We start from the raw sequence: 17588 nt of genomic DNA, 5'->3' as shown, positions 1-17588 counted from the left end.
CAATATATATATAGTGGAAAGACAGTTTGTTTTTAACGGTCGAGATTAAAGTCTCGACCTAGATCTCGATCTAACAGTCTATTTCTTGTCGCTTAATAGTTTAGCACATTTATGGTGCTAAACTGAAGCAATTTGCATGTTGGAAACTTACTTGCACGTTCCCTTTTAAAGCAAATTTCCAAATTTTGAAAAAAGGGACCCGCTGTGAAGACCTCCACTCACGGTAAAACATTTCGGCGAAGTTCGCCTAGTTCGCTAAGTAGCGAACCGAAAAATGCACCGCAAAAACAAAATGAAACAATATCGCCGGAAAATCGCTAAATATCACCGGAAAAAAATACCAAATCCATAAAAAATCGTCAAAAATCGCCACCTAACCTACAAAATATCGCCGGAAACGGATTGATTGCCACCTTGATCTGCTGCTACGTTCGTATTACGTGTTTTTCTTTGCCTCTTCGGTTCAATCGAACAAAAAAATTATCTCCGTATTTAGTTTCATGGTTGAAATCTTTCTATCCACGGTTTGATGGAGAAGAAGTGAAGAACAGAAGAGGAACTGAAGAACTAAAGAAGACGATGAATCATTTTGTGTAGTTGTCTTCTATTAATGTTAAAAAATAAATTTTTTTTGTTAAAAAGTGGATTTGACTGTTGCGTATTTTGTAGCCACACACGTAAGAAGTGAAAAAGTTAATGATATTTTGTTTGTTTATAAAATATAAGTTAGATTAAGGCCACTGACACACGTAAATCAATGTCACTCACAATAAGAAGTGAAAAAGTTATGGGTAATTTTCATCTGGACCCCCTAAGGTTTGGTCCAGGTCACTTTTAGTCCAATAAAAGTCTTCCTTTGCATATGGCTCCCTTGAGGTTTCTAAAAATGACTAATTAAGGACAAATCATAATTTGATGACCAAAATACCCTTATGGTGCAATGGTCAAGATTGTATCATGTATGCGATTTCGATCTAACGGTTTATATTAAAAAGACAAATTATAATTTCAATTTTAATCTTTTTATTTTATATTCAAAGTTCTTAAGAACTCAAATTTACAAACTTATACCCTTCATTAAAAATCAATGAAATCCCATTCCCATTACACAAAGCAGAATTAGGGTTTTGATCTGCTCCTTTTCCTAGAAGCCAGACAACTGTACACACAGTGAAATAGATGTTTAGTAAGGGTATCGTTAGGCATGTTCTCAGCAACAAGTAACCTCTCATCGCCATCACAACAATAACTGATCAAATTCGCAAGCCTTCGATGTCGCAACTTTCCGACGCCCCAAGCTTCCTCCTAAAACGCAACGGAAAGGAAGAGAAAAAGGATCAGAGTCAAGTAAAAGAGGGGAGGAAAAACACCCAAAACCTAAGGAGTAATGAAGAAACAAGACGGGATTGAGAGAAGAGAATTAGAAAACCCAAATGGCAAATGAGAGAGGGATGCAATACAACAAGCGCTTGGGATCGGGGCCGGGTGAATTTGGGGAATTTCTTGGCAAGTGACGATCCATCGGCGATTCTGAAGACAACCCTTGTAGACTAGATTGGGGGCTTTCTCCCCACTCTCAGAAAAGATAAACTCCGAGCTGAAGTTTTTGGTGGCGGCTTTAAGGTCGGAAAGTGAAAAATCAAAGAAAGAAGGAACTCCAACAGCAACAACAGTAGGGTCTAAATCACCAGCATGAGGTGGGTGCTTCAACGGCGGAATTTGGCTATGATGTTGTTGTACCTTGTCTTTATCTGTTTTAGCCTTCCTCTTTAAGAGCGATAAGAGCGACAATTCTCAGCAACCCATGACTTACCTATTATTCCCTCTTCACACGCTCACCTCAATTCTCAATTTGATTGAGAAAGCTCTGGAATCGTTAAGAAGCAAAAGAAGAACAAACAAGAAGAATAAGAAATCTAATCTGGTTCATTGCAAACCAAAACCCTAATTGCTCGCATGCTTTCTGTAATGGGAATGAGATTTCATGAGTTTCAATCAAGGTATAAGTTTGTAAATTTGAATTTTTAAGATCCTTGATTATAAAATAAAAAGATTAAAATTGCAGTTATAATTTGTCTTTTTAAATCCCCATTGCACCATAAGGGTATTTTGGTCATTAAATTTTAATTTATCCTTAGTCATTTTTAGAAACCTTAGGAGAGCCATATGCAAAGGAGGATTTTTTTGGACTAAAAGTGACCTAGACCAAACCTTAGGGGGTCCAGATGAAAATTACCCAAAAGTTATTGATATTTTGTTTTTTTTTCTTCTAAAATATGCGTTAGACATTTAAAGCCACTGACACGCGTAAATCAAACCCTATTTTTACACCCTATCAAGCTATCACGCATAGAATATATCAGTAAAATTTAGCTTCAACCAGCAAACCGGCAAGAATCACCAAGACTTCGCACCTTACCTCCACTTTATTTATTTATTTATTTATTTTTAATAGTAAATCAAAACCAATTTAAACCATGGAACGAAAGTTCGCCGGGTTCGCTACCCGGCGAACCGGGCGAAATCTCGGCGAGATTGCCGATATTTACCTGAATTATATAATAATATGTTATAAAATAACATGATGACATGATTGATGAGTGATGGCTCGCATGCGTTCAACGTTTTGAAGTTCAAAAAATTAATAAACTAATATAAATATCCATGTTATTCTGCAAAAGCGTCAGTAGGTTCAGCCTCATGTTTATCTTTAATATTTTTTATTTTATTTTTTTAATAACTCCATTGTTCTCCATCAACCACGTGTGCGTGCGGATCAAATTCACAACTTATAATCTCAAAAAAATCAGAATTCAATCTTCATCACTTCATCTTCCTCACTCCTCGTCTTCCTCACTTCTCCGTCCGGCGACTCAGCACTGATTGGTGCTCCTCACTCCTCGTCTTCCTCACTTCTCCGTCCGGCGACTCAGCAGTTACAATCAGGGTGCAGCAGACTCTTTCTAATGGCTGGCTTTGCTGAATCTGTTTTCTTTTTTAACCAAAATCACATAGCTATACCAGAAGACAGAGGCGATGCTTGAATTGATCGAGGAAGACGCGGACTCCTTTGCACAACGAGCGGAAATATACTACAAGGAGCGACCGGAGTTGATATCCATGGTTGAAGATTTCTACCTTGCCCATTGTTCCTTGGCTGAGCAGTTTGATCTTCTAAAATCAGGCAATGGAAACCGACTGTTGGGTTCTCCTCTTCACCGGTTACAAATCTGGAGAAATATCGCTGACATTTCGGTGAGATATCGCTAGTTCGACAAGAAAAGGCGAGATATCGCCGAGAAATCGGCTATATCCCGCAAATCTCGATTCGGCCCCTAGTTTTGTTTCGCCAGGGGCCGAAATTTCTTTCCATGATTTAAACTACTTGTACGTCCCCATCTGAAGCAATTTTTCAAATTTTGAAAAGAATGGGACCCATTGTAAACACCTCCTCTAACTTTTTTTTTTTTTTTTTTTTTTCCGGGTAATAATTAAAGGAATTTGCGTGATGGAAACCTACTTGCACAGTTGCACGTTCCCCTTTGAAGCAATTTTCCAAATTCTGAAAAAGATTGTGAACCAATTGTAGAGACCGCCGCTAACTTTCATTTTTGCTTTTCTTGAGTAGTGGTAGGGACCTGCACTACATTCGAGGACCACGATTACACGGTGATCAACGCTTTTGAATTGTTGCCGCAATTGAAGAAAAAAAAAACAAAATCTAAGTCCGACATTACTGGCGAATTCTGTAGAAAGTCTGAAATAATTATTCTAAAGTGGCAAACAAACAAAAACTGGTGACAAAGATTTCAACTCAACTGAATTAATTAATCAGACAGCTCATCTCTCTTTAGTGGAGAGTTGGATGGTAATTCTTAAAGGTTTGTGAAATTAAAAATTGGTGTCGGTAAAATCTTGATTTTTTTAAGGCAATTGATCACTCTGTCCAACGGTACTTTCTAGTGAAGATGGCATTACATACCAAGCTAGAGAGTTAGTTTCTAGAGAAGATACAGAGAGCTATTTGAACATCCAGTCTTCTTTGCTACTTTGCAACTACAACTCCCTTAAACTTCGAACTTCATGGCAACACAAGATTTAGCTTCCTATCCTACTGGTTCCATAGCTGTAGCTTCTTCTAGGTACGATGTGTTTATCAATTTTAGAGGCGAAGATACTCGCAAAAACTTCACTAGCTTCTTATACCGAACTCTGAAGGATAGAGGAATCAATGCTTTCCTTGATAGTGAAAAATCGTGGACTGGAGAAGCAATTGCTCCAGCCCTCTCGCAAGCCATCAAGGGTTCCAAAATCGCAATCCCTATCTTCTCCAAAGGTTATGCGGATAGCAAGTGGTGCCTTCTGGAACTTACTCAGATAGTTGAATGCCACAGATCCAACAAGCAAATAATCTTGCCCATATTCTTCTTTGTTGACCCATCCGATGTTCGGAATCAGACTAGAATTTTTGAGAATGCATTCCTAGAACACCAAAAGAAGTTTGAGCCCTCGAAAGTACAAAGTTGGAGGGAAGCTCTAAGAGTGGTAGGGAACTTGAAAGGAGAAGTTATCGACGATACTACGTAAGTCTCCATCCTACAAACTAATTATTAAGTTTGTCTCATTATGTATATTCTTTTCATTCTATAGTAGTTAGAATTTTACCGATTTTGTTTAAAAAAATATTCAAATTTTTTTTCTTCTCTTTAGTTGATATTTTCATCCCCTTCATTGTTCTTATGATCATATTTTTATATAAAATAACTACAGGGATCAAGCAGAGTTAGTTGAATTACTTGTCAAAAGGGCTCTACGGGAATTGGTCGATGGAACACGCTTGGCTGAATGTGAGTACCTTATTGACATGAATTCTAAAGTAAAGGATCTATTATCGTTATTAGCTATTGGCTCCAATGATGTTAAATTCGTAGGAATTTGCGGTTTTGGGGGTATTGGGAAGACAACTCTTGCCAAAGCTGTCTATAATGATATCCTTTCGACCTTTCAAAAGCATTGTTTTCTTTCAAATGTTAGAGAACAAGCAACACAGATTGAGGGTCTAGTTTCTTTGCAGAAGCAATTCCTAAAGGATATTATCAAAGAAGACCCAGACACAAGAGATTGTGATAGATTAAAAAGATTGATAGAAGAAAGAGTTTCCCAAGAAAATGTTCTTCTTGTTCTTGATGATGTTGATAGGAAAGAATAGATAGATGCTTTGGCTGAAAGACCCAATTGGTTTGGCCCAGGAAGTAGGGTCATAATTACAACTAGAGATGAGAATATTTTGAACTTGGCCGAAGTTAATAGAAATAAAATATACAAGCCTCTATTGCTAAATCATGTGCACTCTCTTCAACTATTTTGTTGGCATGCCTTCAAAAGGATCCAGCCTCATGAAGATTATGTGTATCTTTCGAAAGCAATTGTAAAAATTATTGGAGGGGTTCCCTTGGCTCTTCGAGTTATAGCTTCATCTTTATTTTCGAAGAATAAACCATTATGGGAAGAAATGTTGAAAAAGTTGCAAAAGATTCCCCATAATGACGTTATGGAAAGACTGAAAATAAGTTATGATGGACTAGGGCATCAAGAACAACAAATGTTTTTGGATACTGCTTGTTTTTTCATCGGGATGAAAAAAGATATTGCATGTTATATATGGGAAAGCTGTGATTTTTTTCCTCAAATAGGACTTGATGTTCTTTGTGCAAAGTCTTTGATGACAATTAATGAAGATGATGAGCTACGGATGCACGATGTGCTTCGAGATCTTGGGAGAGAGATTGTTCGTCAAGAGAATACAGAACCGGGGACACGTAGTCGAATATGGTCTAATGAAGAAGCTTTGGATGTACTTGCAGATGGGAAAGTATGTATTCAATTCATATAATTTTTTTTGTGTGTCTGTGTGTGTGTGTTACTTCTGTAAATTTATTATGTGAGTGTTTTTTTTTTGGGGGGAGGGGGGGGGAGGGGCTTGTTAGGAAAAAAAAATGATTTTGTCAGCTAATGGAGAATCATTTCTTTTGCAGGGAACAAATAAGTGTGTAGGACTTGCTATCGGGTTTCGACAACCATTAAAGAGTGAAGGCCTTGATGCAATGACCGAATTAAGAATACTCCAACTTGATTATGTAGAAATCTTGGGCGAATGTAGAAATTCTTTTTCACAACTGAGATGGCTTAGTTGGAAAGGATGCCATGGACTATTTGCACTAACCAAATTTTGTCCGAGGAAACTAGTTATTCTTGATCTATCAAAGAGTGAGATGACTGAAAAGTGGATGGGTTGGGATTGCATCAAGGTGTCTCTTCCATTTAATTTGTGAATTTGCAAGCATTTTCTTTTTAAAAAAATAATCTTAAATTTTCTTTCAATTATTTTGCAGATGGCAGTTAATCTCAAAGTTCTAAAAGCCAACCATTGCATGAACTTGTGTAGAACTCCTGACCTTTCAGGAAATCCACTTTTGGAGGTATTGAATTTCCAGCAGTGTCATAATCTGATTGGGGTCCACACATCTATTGGTTATCTCAAGAACTTGGTCACATTAGATATGATGGACTGCCAGAGACTAGTGGATGTTGCAAGTAAAGGTTGTGAGTTGGCATCTATTAGGACACTCGATCTATCTGGATGTATCTCTCTGAAAAAACTACCAGATATTCCCCCAAGTTTGACCACCCTAGCAGTCAGTAACTGCTATTCACTTCAAAACATACTGTTTGGTCATCCCTCAAGTTTGAGCAGCTTGACTGTTCGTTATTGCCCTTCAGTTTCGTATATATCAGGTCTTCCATCAAGTTTGAGAAACCTTCATGTTTCCTATTGTGGTTCACTGGTACAGCTATCGGAAGGAGGTGGCTGGAGAAACTTAAAGACATTACATCTTAGTTTTTGCGAGAGCCTGAAAGAGATTGAAGGTGCCGACAACAAATTGGAGTCTTTGGAGAAGTTGTTTATTTCGAACTGCTCTTCACTTAAAAAATTACCAAAACTGAGGTGCTCCAGAAATCTACTCGGTTTAACGATCCGTGGGACTGACATGTTGTCTGATTTTGAAGGTGAAGGGATGGATTCTCTTGAGGAGTTGAAGATAAGGGGTTGCCATTCACTCAAGAAAATACCCTACTTGAGGGATTCGAAATGGCTGAGGGAATTACAAATCATTCACTGCCGGAATTTAAAAGCATTGTCATCCGAGGATATCTTAACTCTGAAGAATTTGAAGCATTTATATATCTGGTACTGTATGTCTATGGAAAGATTACCTGATCTTTCTAACTTAAAAGAGTTGACAGTATTAAGTATTCAAGGGTGTGACAAGATATCTGAAATTGTTGGACTTGATGGGTTAGAGTCCTTGCAAGAATTGGAAATAATAAACTGCCACAATCTAAGTAGGATTCAGGGTGTTGAAAGATTGGAAAGCTTAAAGACTTTGTGGATTCAGGAATGCTGCTCCATGGAAAGACTACCAGATCTATCAAGCTTAAAGTACTTGGGGGAGGTACATATTCAAGAATGCAGGAATATACCCGATCAATCCATACCAAAAGAAAAGAAAAAGAAAAAGAAAATAGAGAAAACAAAGAATCTACCCAAGCGTGAACCATGAAGCTGTAGCATCTCTAGTGGCAACTGGAAAATGCCCTTCCTTCCTTCTTCCCCAGATCAGTCACCCCTTGCAGATTAGTTGAAGGTAAACGTACTATGGTATTCTTTTGTTACTGATGTTGATAGTTATATGTCTGTCATTTCCGGTTATTTATTTATATACATGGTTACTGATAACATTAACTAATTATGCAGGTTTTAGGTTATACATGAAGCAGAAATTAAACACAGATTCAGTCAGTAGTTCCTGTGTTGCTTTAATTCTCCAAGCTCTCCATCTAGTGCTCTTCATTTGTCACTCAAGTGGAAGCCAATCAACTTTCACGCTCTCTATTGGATCTTTCGGGATCTAATAACTACACAGGTGTGCTAATCTATACCTGATATTGTTTATGGCCAGGATTCTTTTCTTCCCTTAATTTGGTGTTTCCTTTTCTGCCGCTTACTATTTATCTATAAGGGGGTGGAGTCTTATTGTATCTTGTGTGAATTGATATTTGGAAAAATGTATCCAAGACATATATGGAAGGGCTGAGCAACTGTTTTCTTTGTCAACTAAATTAATGATTGAGATGAACAATGGCAGCATCAGACACTTCAACCCAGCTCAAGCTCAAGTGCCTTCGTGTTTCATTTTCCTCTCTGAAATCAGTTTATGCTGTGTTGCAGTTGGGTTCTGTTTCATGGTTGGTGCTCTCTCATCCTTGGAGTTGCTATTCACCAAGGAAATCAATGTTTTTCACCTCATAAATGTAGGTATCAAAATCTCAATTGACCCAATGTATTCTTTTTGTATCCTTGATTGGTTTAACTTAACCAAAATTGTCTTTCAATTGATCGTCTCACTATCGACTTAAAGTTCTGTGGGCGAGGAAAACTGTGCACATGTTACAAAATAGAGCTAATACGGTAATCACCATTCAGATTACGAGAACCTTTTAATTTTTAATTTCTTTATTAATAAAGTAGAGCATGATAATTGTTGAGTATGGCTCATGCTTCTCATTATGTTGCCAATGGATACAGGGTCTCGCTCCTCGGTGAGCGGGGGGGTTCCAGGGAGGCCGCCCCAGTGGGGGTGTGGGGGCAACTACCCTAGCCTGTAGAGGGTCCACGTTTCTATGAGCCTCGGAGTTTCTTTACAGTTTGGGCTTAAACCCACGAATAGTTGTGGCTTAAGGTTTCTAAGCGTATACATGTATTCTCTTATACCAGAACATTGTTAAGTTGTTTTTTTAGAAGAGTATAGTGAAAAACCTATTACCAGACGTAGCCTCACATTGAGGTGAACCAGGGTAAAATCCATGTCTCCTTCTTCCTTGTTTTCTATTCGATTTTGTGTGATTGAGCGCTCTAATCCTAACAATAATATCCTACTGACCATTCAAATTACAGAATTTAATGGCAATTGGACTGAGAAACAGTTTTACATTCTTCAGTCATCACCATAGAAAGCAGTCAATATGTTGAAATTTATTCTGAGTTACACTACTTGTATCATGTCTAACTCATCAGATCGGTTTCTCAAGAGCAATGATTTTCTATCCACCATGACTTCTAGTGTCATTCCCACAGACGGCGCCAAAAATGATGAGTCTTGATTTGTATCGACCGCCTCCCTCTAATTCGCTTGCAAAACAATGTGTTAGACGTGGGCCAACTCTTTGGTCAGGTGCCACCTCTGATGGTCAAGTCAATATTTGGACCAGTCAGGTATATACTTAATGGCTACCAAGCAGAAATTTTGCACTGAAACTAGGGGCTCCGGATTTTGTGTTTGTGCTTTTCTTTTGGTTGGTGGCGGAGGAAAGACAACTTTTCGGTTTAGTTTTTGTTGTATGCTTAATTTTCAGTTTGCAACCTGTATCAAGCTAGATATTCTTTTTCTGTTTTCCTTCTTTTGCGGTTTTATTCCTGATGATATCATATTTGCACTTCCCATTTGCTCTGCCACCTTCAATTTGTGTTTTGTAACTCCTCACTTTGCTGCAGGTATCCAGAAATCCTCAATCAAACTCTCCATATCACTTATTGTTGCAGCAACTAATTTTCTTCAAATGTAAATCATCACAACCATATCTCCTTCCTAGTCTTGCTACTCATCCAACTCAATTCTTTTCATTTTAGAGAAATTTTATGTCAAGCAATCTTACAGAACCTACCTCTTACTTTTAGTAAGAAGAACACATAACACCAAAGAAGTTCTTATTCATTTAATCCACCCCCACAATAATCCCAAGAGAGAGACCTTCAATTCCCGTATCTTCAACTGAGCAATCTATCAAAAGTGATAACTAGGTGGCACCTTCTTATTTCCCTGATCTGTAGATAAAAATAATAACAAAAAAGAAATAATGATCTGTAGACTCCAATAGTCATGAACTATATCTTAATACATGTCACAATTCATTTCCTCTGCTGGTGATCCAAATCAAAGAGGAAGGTATGATTGAACTTGCCTCGGAGCTGTCCTCTCCGTCCAGTACCTCTTAACACATTCACCAGTGAAATAATCTTTTATTCATTGTTTTTTGAAAAGAAAGTCACAGAAGTATGTTAATTTTGTTTCGGTACATCTGTTTATCCTGACAATATACAGTAAGCAAAAATAGACATTGCTTTATGTGGTTCCATTGGCCTAAAATGAAGGTGTTGTCATTGTTGGCAACTTAAGTGGGCTTTGATATGGAAATTAGATTTGAGAGAAAGAATCCAATTCAAATAAAGAAAACTCAAGAATCCCGTTTCTGAGGGTCTCTGTCCAGCGTTGATCAACCCTTTCATCGGATGGTCATACAGTGTCCGATTGAACCGATTTTTGGAGGAGAGCTTCACGACTTCTTGATCTTCAAATCCAACGGTGGGATTGTTCATTGTAGATCTCTAAGTTAGTCCGATTGGTACGTCAAAACACTCCTTGTTTAAGTCAGATAGGAACTCTGAGTTTGATTCAAACTCTGAGTCCAGTTTTGATCAACCTCTTCATCGGATGGTCATCCAGTGTCTGATTGAGCTGATTTTTTGAGGAGAGCTTCAAGACTTCTTGATCTTCAAATCCAACGGTGGGATTTTTCATTGGAGATCTCGAAGTTAGTCCGATTTGTACGTTAAAACACTCATTGTTTAAGTCAGATAGGAACTCTGAGTTTGATTCAAACTCTGAGTTAAATTAATCTATAAAAGGAGAGCAAAAGAGGAGGACGTTTAGAGGAGCTTGGGAATAGCGTGGAGGTCGAACCAGAAGACGTTGGTTGGCTATGGAGATCGAAAGCTTGGGAATAAGAAGTCTTTTGTTTTGCTGAACAAAAAAGAAAGTGAAAGAGAAGAAAAGAGAAGCAACAAAAGAAAAGAAGGGAACATGGTTGTATGGCTTTTTTAAAGAGAGAAAACTGAAAAAGATTGAAAAGAAAAAAAAAAAAAAGAGTTGGAGAAAAAGAGAAACAAGTATTGTTACCATGCATCTTACACAAGTTGAGGTAACCCATATTCACAAGTGATTGTCTATTATTTTCGAGGTTATGTTTAGTGATGAAGAATCTATCTCATGAATGTAATTTGGGGAACTTGAATTATTGGTTTACATTGTGACCTAGCAAGTTGGAGCTTGTCTAGGGGGTTGGGGTTGGTGCCTTTGTCTGAATTGCATTTTAGACTATAGCAGGGATTGGTGTTCCTGGACTGTTGTAGCAGTCAAAATAATGTGACCTAGCAAGTTGGAGCTTGTCTAGGAGGTTGGGGTTGGTGCCCTTGTCTGAATTGCATTTTAGACTAAAGCAGGGATTGGTGTTCCTGGACTGTTGTAGCAGTCAAAATATCTAAGAGTGTATTGAGTAATATACGAAACCCTAGGTTGGGTATTATTCCATGGATGTAGGCAATTTGGCTGAACCACGTAAACTCTGGTGCATTGCGTTTTTGTTTATTTTTCTTTGTTGCACATATTGGAGTGCCTTGATTGCAGAGTGGTGGTACACTATCTGGTAGACCCAGCCACATTGTGGTGAATTTTTGAAGACACTGATTCACCCCCCTCTCAGTGTCAATCTGGGACTAACACTTTATTTCTTTCTCTTCTCTGGCCGTACATAGCAAGATTTGATAATTTTTGAAATTGATTTGAAAGATTTAAATGGTTGCTTACGTTCCACAAGCACTCATTGCTTTGGTTTTTTTAAGAAAACCCTTTCCATGATTTAAATTTTTATGATGGAATTTGATAAATTAAACAAAAAGAAAAGTAAAACTGAAGTGCATCAAATGGTTTTTATTATTTCTCTTATTCTGTTTGATTTAATCAATTTAGAAAGATTTTTTTTGCTGATGAGATGGGATTTGTCTTTTTTTTTTTTCTCCTTCGATTTCTTTTATATTATTATTATTTTTTTTTTGGTAATCATTTTATATTATTTTTATATATAAAGAAAATTGGTTATGAAATCTAGAATATGATTTCTCTTAGGTGGTTGGGTTTATTAGCTGATCAAAGCCCCTTCTTGTGGTTATATGCATGGTATATAAGATGGGTAACATTTGACCCGTAAACCATGAAATTTTAAATAGGAGACCCATCTTCTTTGGGTTACTATTTGTTTTTACATTTCTTTTGTTAATATACAAAAAAAAAAAGAAAAAAAAAGAAGAAAGGATTCGATTGAAGTGAACAAAGTGATGGCTTTATCAGTGCCAAAATCTAGAAAGAAACTGTCACTTACTTTCTTCTGTCAATATTTTTTAGCATTAAAAAGAAGAAGAAGAAGAAGAAGAAGAAGAAGAAGAAGGAAGGAAAAAGAGAAAACAAAATTTGGATGAAATAGTCTAAATTTGTTTTATAGAACACTAATATGTTTTTTATTCAGAAATGATCATGACATATATGGTATAATCTCCTTAGTGGATATTTACTAAATGAAGAATATATGATCCAATTTATTATTGTGCCTTTATTAAATGATATGGATCTAACCTTGTTATAATAAGTGTATATGTTGATATTATTGGAACTCCTGAAGAGTTTCCAAAAGCAGAAGATTATTTGAAGAAAGTTGAAATGAAAATCTTGAAAAGACAATGTTTTGTCTTGATTTGTAAATTGAGCATTTGACAAATGAAATATTCGTTCATTAATCAACTTATACAGATAATATTTTGAAGTGATTTTACATAGATAAAGTACATTTATTGAGTACCCTAATGGTTGTGAGATCGCTCAATATAAAGAAAGATTTATTTCGATCCCAATAAAACAGTGGAGAATTTCTTGGTCCTGAAGTATCATATCTCAGTGTAATTTGAACATTAATATATCTTGCTAATAGTATAAGATCGGATATAGCATTTTCTGTAAGTGTATTAGCAAGATTTATCTCTTCTCCAATATGAAGACACTAGAATGCTATTAAATATATATATTTCAGTACCTTCGAGGAATTATTGATATGATGTTATTTTATGAATGTGAATATCAATTTACTATGCATATGCAGGATATTTATCTGATCTACATAAAACTAGATCTCAAACAAGTTGTTTATTCACAAATGAAGGTTAACTATTTCATGATGCTCAACAAAACAAACTATAGCTGTCACTTCTTCATGCAGAGATAAGAGTGATTCATGAATTAAGTTGACAATATATTTTGTTAAGATCAATGATACAACACATTCATGAAGCATGCTGTCTTCTACTAAAAGAAGGAATTTCAACAATATTATATGAAGATTATGCTACATGCAAAGCTCAATTGAAGGGATAATACATCAAAGATGATAGAACGATGCATATTTCACAGAAATTCTTCTTCACTCATGATCTTCAATGAAATGGTGAAATCTATGTTCATTGATTTCGTTCAAGTGATAACTTGACATGTTTATTTACTGAGGCGTTGCTTACTTCAAATCTTAAGAAGCTGGTATATGATATTGGAATGTACGTACTTAAAGATACTCAGTGATGTTATCATCAGGGGGAGTAAAATATGTGCTGCACTCTTTTTCCCTTAACTAAGGTTTTGTTCCACTGGGTTTTCCTGGTAAGGTTTTTAATGAGGCAGCTATCAATACGTATTATTTAGATATGTATACTCTTTTTCTTTCACTAAGATTTTTTTCCCACAGGGTTTTTCTTAGTAAGGTTTTAACGAGGTACATTATCTATTGATGGACATCCAAGTGGGAGTGTTATAAATAATATTTATTATGGATGTCTATTACCCCAAAGAGATTGTACTTCCAATTGAAGATCTCAACCACCTCAGCATACAATCTTGGTGATTCACATTCCCATCTTAATTAAAGATTACAGTGATATCAACACACAATGTTGGCAGTCAATATTTCCATTCTATGCACCTTCTATCTTGGGTGGCAATCTATCTTTCCATATCAAGAATATCTTATTGTGTGTAAGAATCATATATTGTATTTCTTTGTAGACTTTGATATTTCCATATCAGAGTAGATGTTCCTTCTACTATAAATATGTAATGCACTCAACTGAATGGACTAGTTCTGATTGAACTCATATTGTCTTTCTTCTTTGTATTCTATATTTTCTCTTTATTTTATAACAATATATATATAGTGGAAAGACAGTTTGTTTTTAACGGTCGAGATTAAAGTCTCGACCTAGATCTCGATCTAACAGTCTATTTCTTGTCGCTTAATAGTTTAGCACATTTATGGTGCTAAACTGAAGCAATTTGCATGTTGGAAACTTACTTGCACGTTCCCTTTTAAAGCAAATTTCCAAATTTTGAAAAAAGGGACCCGCTGTGAAGACCTCCACTCACGGTAAAACATTTCGGCGAAGTTCGCCTAGTTCGCTAAGTAGCGAACCGAAAAATGCACCGCAAAAACAAAATGAAACAATATCGCCAGAAAATCGCTAAATATCACCGGAAAAAAATACCAAATCCATAAAAAATCGTCAAAAATCGCCACCCAACCTACAAAATATCGCCGGAAATGGATTGATTGCCACCTTGATCTGCTGCTACGTTCGTATTACGTGTTTTTCTTTGCCTCTTCGGTTCAATCGAACAAAAAAATTATCTCCGTATTTAGTTTCATGGTTGAAATCTTTCTATCCACGGTTTGATGGAGAAGAAGTGAAGAACAGAAGAGGAACTGAAGAACTAAAGAAGACGATGAATCATTTTGTGTAGTTGTCTTCTATTAATGTTAAAAAATAAATTTTTTTTGTTAAAAAGTGGATTTGACTGTTGCGTATTTTGTAGCCACACACGTAAGAAGTGAAAAAGTTAATGATATTTTGTTTGTTTTTAAAAATAATTGAGATAAGGCCACTGACACACGTAAATCAATGTCACTCACAATAAGAAGTGAAAAAGTTATGGGTAATTTTCATCTGGACCCCCTAAGGTTTGGTCCAGGTCACTTTTAGTCCAATAAAAGTCTTCCTTTGCATATGGCTCCCCTGAGGTTTCTAAAAATGACTAATTAAGGACAAATCATAATTTGATGACCAAAATACCCTTATGGTGCAATGGTCAAGATTGTATCATGTATGCGATTTCGATCTAACGGTTTATATTAAAAAGACAAATTATAATTTCAATTTTAATCTTTTTATTTTATATTCAAAGTTCTTAAGAACTCAAATTTACAAACTTATACCCTTCATTAAAAATCAATGAAATCCCATTCCCATTACACAAAGCAGAATTAGGGTTTTGATCTGCTCCTTTTCCTAGAAGCCAGACAACTGTACACACAGTGAAATAGATGTTTAGTAAGGGTATCGTTAGGCATGTTCTCAGCAACAAGTAACCTCTCATCGCCATCACAACAATAACTGATCAAATTCGCAAGCCTTCGATGTCGCAACTTTCCGACGCCCCAAGCTTCCTCCTAAAACCCAACGGAAAGGAAGAGAAAAAGGATCAGAGTCAAGTAAAAGAGGGGAGGAAAAACACCCAAAACCTAAGGAGTAATGAAGAAACAAGACGGGATTGAGAGAAGAGAATTAGAAAACCCAAATGGCAAATGAGAGAGGGATGCAATACAACAAACTGCTTGGGATCAGGCCAGGTGAATTTGGGGAATTTCTTGACAGCGATCCATCGGTGATTCTGAAGACAACCCTTGTAGACTAGATTGGGGGCTTTCTCCCCACTCTCAGAAAAGATAAACTCCGAGCTGAAGTTTTTGGTGGCGGCTTTAAGGTCGAAAAGTGAAAAATCAAAGAAAGAAGGAACTCCAACAGCAACAACAGTAGGGTCTAAATCATCAGCATGAGGTGGGTGCTTCAACGGCGGAATTTGGCTATGATGTTGTTGTACCTTGTCTTTATCTGTTTTAGCCTTCCTCTTTAAGAGCGATAAGAGCGACAATTCTCAGCAACCCATGACTTACCTATTATTCCCTCTTCACACGCTCACCTCAATTCTCAATTTGATTGAGAAAGCTCTGGAATCGTTAAGAAGCAAAAGAAGAACAAACAAGAAGAATAAGAAATCTAATCTGGTTCATTGCAAACCAAAACCCTAATTGCTCGCATGCTTTCTATAATGGGAATGAGATTTCATGAGTTTCAATCATGGTATAAGTTTGTAAATTTGAATTTTTAAGATCCTTGATTATAAAATAAAAAGATTAAAATTGTAGTTATAATTTGTCTTTTTAAATCCCCATTGTACCATAAGGGTATTTTGGTCATTAAATTTTAATTTATCCTTAGTCATTTTTAGAAACCTTAGGCGAGCCATATGCAAAGGAGGATTTTTTTGGACTAAAAGTGACCTAGACCAAACCTTAGGGGGTCCAGATGAAAATTACCCAAAAGTTATTGATATTTTGTTTTTTTTTCTTCTAAAATATGCGTTAGACATTTAAAGCCACTGACACGCGTAAATCAAACCCTATTTTTACACCCTATCAAGCTATCACGCATAGAATATATTGGTAAAATTTTGCTTCAACCAGTGAACCGGCAAGAATCACCAAGACTTCGCACCTTACCTCCACTTTATTTATTTATTTATTTTTAATAGTAAATCAAAACCAATTTAAACCATGGAACGAAAGTTCGCTCGGTTCGCTACCCGGCGAACCCGAGATTTCGCCGATATTTACCTGAATTATATAATAATATGTTATAAAATAACATGATGACATGATTGATGAGTGATGGCTCGCATGCTCAACGTTTGAAGTTCAAAAATTAATAAACTAATATAAATATCCATGTTACCGCAAAAGCGCGTAGGTTCAGCCTCATGTTTATCTTTAATATTTTTATTTTTTTTTTTAATAACTCCATTGTTCTCCATCAACCACGGGCGGCGGATCAAATTCACAACTTATAATCTCAAAAAATCGAATTCAATCTTCATCACTCACTCCTCACCCCTCGCCTTCCTCACTCCCGTGGAGCCGAGATGGCTCCTCACTCCTCGTCTTCCCACCTCCCTCCGCGGGGAAGAGACAGGCAATCGGAAGGCGACCTCATGTGAGATCTTTTTAACCAAATCACATAGCTATGGCCAAAACAGAGTGCTTGAATTGATCGAGGAAGACGCGGACCCTTGCACAACGAGCGGAAATATACTCAAGGAGCGACCGGAGTTGATATCCATGGTTGAAGATTCTACCTTGCCCTTGTACTTTGATCTTCTAAAATCGGCAATGGAAACCACCGTGGGTTCTCCTCTTCACCGGTTACAACGGAGAAATATCGGACATTTCGGTGAGATATCGCAGTTCGACAAGAAAGGCGAGATATCGCCGAGAAATCGGCTATCCCGCAAATCTCGATTCGCCCCTAGTTTTGTTTCGCCAGGGGCCAAATTCCCGTGATTTAAACTACTTGTACGTCCCCTTCTGAAGCAATTTTTCAAATTTTGAAAAAGAATGGGACCCATTGTAAACACTTCCTCTAACTTTTTTTTTTCTTTTTTCCGGGTAATAATTAAAGGAATTTGCGTGATGGAAACCTACTTCCG

At 36.7% G+C, this 17588-nt stretch overlaps 1 protein-coding gene across 8 annotated transcripts; it reads left to right on the top strand.

Moving 5' to 3' along the window:
- The first annotated feature begins 3960 nt into the window (after window positions 1–3960).
- LOC149019128 (toll/interleukin-1 receptor-like protein) lies at window positions 3961–10479 on the top strand. 8 transcript variants are annotated; one of them, XM_089153196.1, is made up of 6 exons: window positions 3961–4583; window positions 4771–4847; window positions 5694–5872; window positions 6036–6308; window positions 6393–7706; window positions 7817–10479. In XM_089153196.1, the coding sequence occupies exons 3-5, from the start codon at window positions 5723–5725 to the stop codon at window positions 7620–7622; spliced, it is 1653 nt and encodes a 550-aa protein (XP_089009322.1). In that variant the 5' UTR covers window positions 3961–4583; window positions 4771–4847; window positions 5694–5722; the 3' UTR covers window positions 7623–7706; window positions 7817–10479. The 8 variants fall into 8 exon arrangements, with proteins under 8 accessions (XP_089009322.1, XP_089009319.1, XP_089009321.1 ...); XM_089153193.1 differs by having other exon boundaries at window positions 4771–5872; window positions 7817–7985; window positions 8291–10479; XM_089153195.1 differs by having other exon boundaries at window positions 4771–5872; window positions 7817–8373; window positions 9137–10479.
- The last annotated feature ends 7109 nt before the right edge of the window (window positions 10480–17588 follow it).

This window comes from Hakea prostrata, chromosome 4, assembly GCF_041222555.1.
Source record: "Hakea prostrata isolate BN-2017 chromosome 4, UWA_Hpros_2, whole genome shotgun sequence".
Classification (NCBI taxonomy): Eukaryota; Viridiplantae; Streptophyta; class Magnoliopsida; order Proteales; family Proteaceae; genus Hakea; species Hakea prostrata.
This window is presented reverse-complemented; position numbering and strand designations above follow the sequence as displayed.